General features: G+C 37.1%; 1 protein-coding gene across 2 annotated transcripts in view; it reads left to right on the forward strand.

Moving 5' to 3' along the window:
- Positions 1-6,945, forward strand: part of Hsl (hormone-sensitive lipase) — a 20,491-nt gene extending 13,546 nt beyond the window's left edge. For both annotated transcript variants that reach the window (XM_086545488.1, XM_086545490.1), the window contains exons 8-12: positions 1,250-1,438; positions 1,632-2,092; positions 3,737-3,975; positions 5,956-6,121; positions 6,293-6,945. In XM_086545488.1, coding sequence (XP_086401614.1) covers positions 1,250-1,438; positions 1,632-2,092; positions 3,737-3,975; positions 5,956-6,121; positions 6,293-6,523 — 1,286 coding nt within the window. In that variant the 3' untranslated portion in view covers positions 6,524-6,945. The remainder of the gene's footprint in view (positions 1-1,249; positions 1,439-1,631; positions 2,093-3,736; positions 3,976-5,955; positions 6,122-6,292) is intronic.
- The last annotated feature ends 555 nt before the right edge of the window (positions 6,946-7,500 follow it).

Here is a 7,500-nt window from a genome sequence, read left to right on the forward strand (position 1 = left end):
GTTTTATTTTTATTTATTTTTTACACGTAGATGGGTTCACAAGCACATAGTCACCAAGGAGTCAGTCACTCTACCTACCTGACCTCACCCTTTTACCCCATTCCAGGAATTTTCAGGAAGAGTTTTTATTCTTATTACTATTATGATAATAATATTAACACTAATAGTAACATATAATTCTGATGATAAAGGTAATAGAAATAAAAACGTAGAATAGACAAATTGTGGCTTGTGGAGTCATCTATGAGTTAGAAGATTAATAAAACAAATCCATGGTGGACAGTACATGTTGCTAGTATCAATTGGTTACAGGTGCTGCTAACAGGATGGGCTACTGGGTTATACAGTTGTCCTTTGTATGGTGTGGGTTGGCACAAATGGTTATTTATGGTATTCTAGTTAGCTCCTTTGTTGATGTCTATTAAGGCACTGTCACACAAGCATATTTTCCGTCGTTTTTTTTCTTAAATTTTCAAAAATTGTCAATTTTTGGAGGCACGCAGTCACACTAGCGCTTAACCACCTTGCAGTTGTAAACAAATGCGCTGAACAAGCGATAGTGCGAAGCAATGCTAAACTTTTTTTTAGCAGATGATGAGCGTAACAAGAAAATGAAGAAAATGTTCTCAATCAAATATTCCTCTGAAGGCATGTGTCCATGCAAGAGAATTGGCACAGTCCAATGTGTTTCAAAGCTGGAGGAAAAATGGCTGACGGATGTAAACAATTAAAGCGAGCACTTACAACAATTTTTAATTATGGAAATAAAATTTAGATTTGCTTATTCATATTTGTTAATTTGTTAATATCTATATGAAAAATAAGATTAATTAAATTTTATTATAATCAATGATTTTAAACAAATACAAACATTATAGAATATAGTTCTTGATTTGAGTCCACTTGGCTTAAAAGACAACGGAAATGTTTTCACGCGGAAACTCAGAATTATCGTCTGACTAGAAAAACGACAAATTGCTCAAAAATTGACCATTTTTCAGAAAATTGACGGAAAAGTGCTAGTGTGACAGTGCCTTTAACAACCAATCATTATGATTTTTAAGTCACCAGCTGATATTGCTTGCATGTAAGATAAATAATAAGAAAGACATGGCAGTTTTCCAGAGATTCTATTTCATTTGTTTCATTAATATTTGATGATCAGATTTTATATCAATGTAATAGAATATATATATTGAATATTAATCATAAAGAAAACTTATACTAAAATACTATGCAATACTTACAGGTGATAGTGCGGGAGGCAACCTCATTACCGGCCTCACCATCAAGTGTCTGGAGTTGGGAATTCGGCCACCTGACGGTCTCTTCCTTGCTTACACACCCTTTGTGTTTGAGTTAGTCCCATCCCCTGCCAGGCTCCTTGCCGTCATGGACCCCATGCTGCCTCTAGGGTTTGCTCTCCGGTGCCTAAAAGGTAATGTCACTGTCTTTTTTTTATGTTCATTAGCATCTCCAAGGCCTCCACGACTACCATATTTATGATCATCATTACCACCACCATTCACCACCACCACCCATCACCACCACCACATTACAAATGAAAACCTGTTAACAACCTATTACCTTTTTGACAACAGAATGTCCACTAATGAAGCATTATGTTTCAGCTTATGCTGGTGTACCAAGTGGAGGAACATCATTAGCAACCACTCCAGGTGATGCTACCATATCAACACCACCCCTTCACACACCAAAGCTTCCCACCACCCCAGAGCACTGTGAGGAAACCACTGAAATGGCTCCAGCAACACTAGATGCAACCCTAGATGTACCCCAGGGCAAAGTCTCAGACACCCAGAGTGACAACGAGTCTTTTGTAGAGGTTTCGGAGAGTGACGTCAAAGAGGCTGAGTCCCTGGTCAAGAGCCCTTCGTTTGTGTCCGAGCCAGGGTCAGACACCCTCACTACTGTCTCCCTCACGTCCGAGGCCTCCAAGATGGATGATTCCTTGACTAAGAAGAGCAATAGCAGTGGGAATCATAAGCCAGAGGAGAAAGAAGAGAGATCCAGAAGATACGTGACAGAATTTTTGGAGAAGTATGTTCTAGATTCACGTACAGATAAGCAGGTAAGATCTGACATGTCTAGTACTCATAATATCTTGATTGATGATTGGATCTGTATTTTAGTTTAGGGACCTCTTATTGATAACTGTGATGAGTTTTAAAGGAAACTTTTCTATATATGAACCTGTTGCCAGCAGGGCTGTTTTGGCTTCAAATGGTCTAAACGCCAAGATATTTAAAAAAAGACAGCTTAATGGCTCAGGCTATTTGCCTACTCTGGCCTTGTTCAAGCACTACGTGCCCTACCACCTGGCATGCCGGCCAGGACAACTGTGACAAAACATCTCATCCCCAGCTTCTGTTCCTGCCACCACTCGAAGTAATATCGTGTCACCCTGGTTTAATGGGTTAATAAAGATGTATTTTGTCAATAGCATATCATGCAAGGAAACACAACTGAAAATTGCTACAAGTTCTGGTTCAGTGAATGGTGATAAAGTTTAAGTTTGTTGTATTATATCCAAATGCCACAAAATGTGTTTGTGATAATACTTTTTATGATATCAGGAAATGGCATATATAGAGTATTCTTGATTTGAAATGCCCAGAATACTTCTATCAAATGCCAGTACTTTTGTCATCTTTTCCTCCCTGTGTTACTTTTCAGTGGATCCCAAAATGCGAGAAAAATAGAAAGATCTCTTTCCTAATTGCTATGAATACAGAAAAGTTTTTATGACAAAACTGAAGATATGTTCAATGAAACTATTATCAAACTATTACTAATTTTTCATATACATTTGATACACTTGAAAATGATATCTCTTTTCTCTAAATGTATTTATCTGGATACAGTGACCTCCCACTATCTGACCACTCATTATCCAACATTTCTCTATAAAGACATTTACACATTTGCACCCTTTTTTTGTTACCCACCATTTACCCCTACAAGTACTGCACTGTCTCACTGGAAGATAAGAGTGGAAATTGGAGTAAGTAGAGTTAGGAAATAAGAGTAGGAAAAAAAATAGGAAGAGAGGAAAACTAATGGTAGGAGAAAGGAAGGAGGTAAGACTTGACCTACCATATAGGGTAAAGATTTAGATAATAGTTGGATTAGAGCAAGGAATAATGGGAGGGGAAGGCCTAGTGCTGTTCATGCTGGGTGCTGTAGTCCTAGAATGCACATATGGATCTGTTGACTACGCACAACAGATGGCCAAAGAAAGTTAGCAGCTTTCTTTGGATATCATGGAGGCCTTTGCTATATATAAATGTTCTAATTGATCCTTGTTATTTAGAATATAATAACATTTCTTATTTAGTAATTGAAAGCTGGAAAAAGATAAATAATGGTATATCTTTTATTTTTTTTATTTTTTTTATTTCTTAGGTCCTAACTCTTAACCCATTCATGATGAGGTGCATATTTGCCTAATTCCGCTCTTGCTTCCTATATAACAAGATGTACAAATGCAACTATGTATATACTCAAATGGGGCTATGTACTATGTGTATCTATAACAAAACTACAGGACATGATCTGACATCATCCATTGTGTCGAAATGTTACATTGATGTAATATGATACCATTTGTCGTGAATGGAAAAATATTCTTGTTATCCAACATTTCCTTGTCAGTTCCATTTTGGATAGCCTATATACTGCTGTGAAAGAATATTAATAGTCCTGATTTTGACAGGGTCGCAGAGTCCCTATCCTTCGCACAGGAAGTGAGGAAAGTGAGCAAGATGATGAAACTGTCCTATTTGAGGCTCCAGGTGTAGGTGCAGGAATTACAGCCAGGCTAGGAAGAGCCAAAGATGCTGTAGTTAGTGGTATCTCTGCTGGACTCACATCCTTTGGCCTCAAGCGAAAAGAAAGTGCCTCGTCTCCGTCATCGCCAACTCAACCCTTCCCCAAAGTTGTTGCTGAGAAAAGGTAAGTACGAATTCCTGGGGTTTGCCTCTGTGATGTGGGGATGCATATTAAGCCTTTTTTATGATCATTCCTTATGATGTTACAGAGTGTTAACAATAACACAACAACTTTTTTTTTTTAGAATCAGGAGGAAAGTAATTGGTTCTTTCTCACTATATCAACACTATGATATATTTGATAAATGGAAGAAAGAAATTGATATGTTTGTCAATGCATATATAGATATATGTCAGAGATACATATCAGGCCTTATATACTTATCTAACACCTGATAAGAAATGCTGGTTTAGAAACTTTAGACAATACATAATAGACCCTCCAACTATTGATATGGTAAATTCCAGTCTGACCCTTGAAAACATTAGCTGTTAGTGCACCACAGGAAGGGAACCTTATCACTGATACCCACCTGACGGTATACATGAAACAGGAATCTAGTACCAGCATCCTTTGCTGTGTCCTCTCTTTTATGCTTTTGCATGCCAGTCTATTCCCCTCCATGTCTTATGCTCTTAAGACATTGCATTATTCCAGCAATGTATAATACACTCAAATGCAATACATCATTAAATTTCCTGTAGTTGTAATTATTTAATGTATCATCATACCTTATCTTTTAATTTTCCTTGAATTGTTATTATTTAATGTGCATCATATCTTATTTTTTTCCTGGATTAAGCCAACTTTTATGTACATGTCAAGCTCAGTCTGGGAAACATGTTCCCTTCGTCATTCTCTGTGGATGGTTGTACGAAGTGTAGCAGTTGCCTTTTGCTAAAAACATTTAGAATATGCTGTTTTATATTTTATTTTATATAATTTTGATTAGTGCAATGAGATGCAGAAAACTGCATCTAATTTTGATTAACCCAAATCCTCCGGGTCGTTGATCCCTGGCGCACAATGCATTTCCGGGAGGCTACCGTGTAGCTCTAAACTCATTCCGGGGTCTTATCTTATCTTATGACGCCTGGCATCTGAGGAAGAAAAGGTGCCGTCACCTTACACGACGACCGGAGTTTGGGCCAGGAAGGTGCCATCTTCACTGCATGCCATCCGGAGGATTTGGGTTAAGGCCATGGGATGCAAAAAAATTCCCACATCTCATGTTTTTTTATTGCAAAGTCACTCGCTTTTTAGTCTTGAATGTGTCAGCACAAAATCATTTTAGGGACAAATTTCTTTGGGTAGTAATTCCCCTTAGACCTTTTGCCGTATGTGATCCAAATATGGTTCTGTGGCTGAGTAATTCCTGTTAAAATCACTTATTAGATTAAGATTATTTGTTGATGAGGATTGTTAACCCAATGATGACAGTGTGTGACACCCATGTGACACGGCTAAATGCCTGATGACGGGGCGACACACCAGTGTGACGTTCCAGATGCAATATTGCATAAGCCCGGGGTATGGGGTTGCCACTTCTCGCCAGGCCCGTTGGGATCGGTTTAAAGGGCATCAATGAATAGATTTTGATAACAGGAGAATAGGATTAGCCTTCACCTTTAACATTTAGCCCAACAGTGTTTGGAGTTAAAAACCAAGGGCACATTACAATAAGAAAAGGAAAAATTATGCTTGATCATCTTTGAAATTTAGCCAGGCAATTTTTCATCACTGTACCCCTTGGATCTTAAGGGTTTTTTTGTTGTTGTTTTTTGAGTTGTAAATTTAAAATTAGTAAAGGAAGATTTTTTTCACTGATAACAACATCTGTGTTTGTTGCTTAATCACCAGCTACAGTGACAAAATTCTCAAGTAAAGAAAATTAAAAACTTTATGGCACTGGTCACACAGCACTGCCTTTGATACCAAAAGTGAGGAAGTTTGGAACAGTGCCATATTGTCATCAAGATCATATGGCACATGATGAATATGTATTAAATTGTGTTTTTTAGGTCAAATAGTAATGTCAGTAGATCAATTTAAGTGCAAATTACCAATCATATATGACAGATGCATACTTTTCTTGCATTTCAGACCATCCCTTGGTCAAATCTTGATGGGCAAGAGTCCTGAACGCAGGAGCAGTCGCTGCAGTCTCACTGAAGAGTTTAGTGGAGTAGAAATTATCCATGACCACTACTTGAGTCCACTGACAGCTCCTAAGGAAATACTTGGGAAATTTCCACCTTGTGCAATTTTAGTGAGTAGAACACTTTGTAGCATTAAGATTCATTGCTTTGGTCAATTCGAATGAGCAATTTTTTCATCATCATTATAGTGATGTCTTTATCAAGATAAGACTGATATCTGCAGTGGCATAATCTAACTAATATATTGAATTTCTAACAACCTCACTTTATCAATATTGCAGACTGTTGAATATGACTTCTGTCTGGATGATGACGTCACCATGGCCAAGACGCTAAAGTCCTTAAATGTCCCAGTCACCATTGACATTTTGGAACGTCTTCCTCATGGTTTCCTCAGCCTCTCCATGGTATCCCAAGAGGCACATGTTGGATGCAAGAGGGCCATATATCGCATCAGAGAATTGCTTGGGTTGACTGAAGGTCTGCAAGTGAAGGAAAATGATAAGAATTAAATCATAATATTACATTTAAAATCTAAGATGAGTGAGACCCCTTCATGCTTTCCCTGGTTTAGACTCATTTATTGTAAACCTGTACCATGCATTTTGCAAAGTTTGAAATAGCATAATAAGATGTACAGTTTATTTTCTCACTGAAAATGGGTAATCTCATCATCCAAAGAGAGGAATATTTTTGTGGATAACTGTCCATTGGGTTGTACTTCATTTTAATGAATGGAAGCATCTAATACAAAGTTACAACTGCACCATATCAAATACCACACAAAGTGGAGAGAAAGATGGAAATAAGACTATTTTATTGACTAATTGTGCCATCTATTTGAGATACTGATCTGATTTGTGAATTCTGTTAAGGGAATATACTTGATAGACAGCAAATGGTTACCTTCTTAACCATTGCTCAGGATCACCTATGCTATGATTGTTTGTCCTTCAGCACAGCTTTCCTAAATATGAAGAGTAACAGATAGATAAGAGAGTTACCCATTCCAATATGTGGCTAATTACCAGAGTAACATAATTATGTATCACAACCATGTTAACCCTTAAATGATAAGAGCTTAAACAGCATTGCAGTGTTCTTCATGACATAAGAAATTTCAAGGGATTTTTTGGAGGTGAAAACTTCAGGTAAGATTGTTGAGGAACAAATAGATAAGATTTGCTCATTTTTTATGTCAGTGTAATGTTTATTGTTGTTTCAATTAAAAGGTTTAGCAGACAAGTGACATGAAAAGCAGGTATTGAGGGGGAATGAGTGATTTTGTATCATCATCCTGACTAGTTTTTTTATGCAGTTGGAAAAAATAATTTGAGCTACTTTTTATTTTTTATTTTTTATTGTTATTTTTTTTTAGATATGTGCATGCCTCCTTTTCTTAAAATGAGAAAGCTATTAAAGGTTCCACAGATGTATATGTATATTTCATAATACAGCTTAGGTTGATGCTAAATTTCCAGTTTTTTGT

The sequence above is a fragment of the Penaeus japonicus genome, unplaced genomic scaffold (genome assembly GCF_977035675.1).
Source record: "Penaeus japonicus unplaced genomic scaffold, GWHDUDI00000001_assembly GWHDUDI00000016, whole genome shotgun sequence".
NCBI classification, from domain to species: Eukaryota; Metazoa; Arthropoda; class Malacostraca; order Decapoda; family Penaeidae; genus Penaeus; species Penaeus japonicus.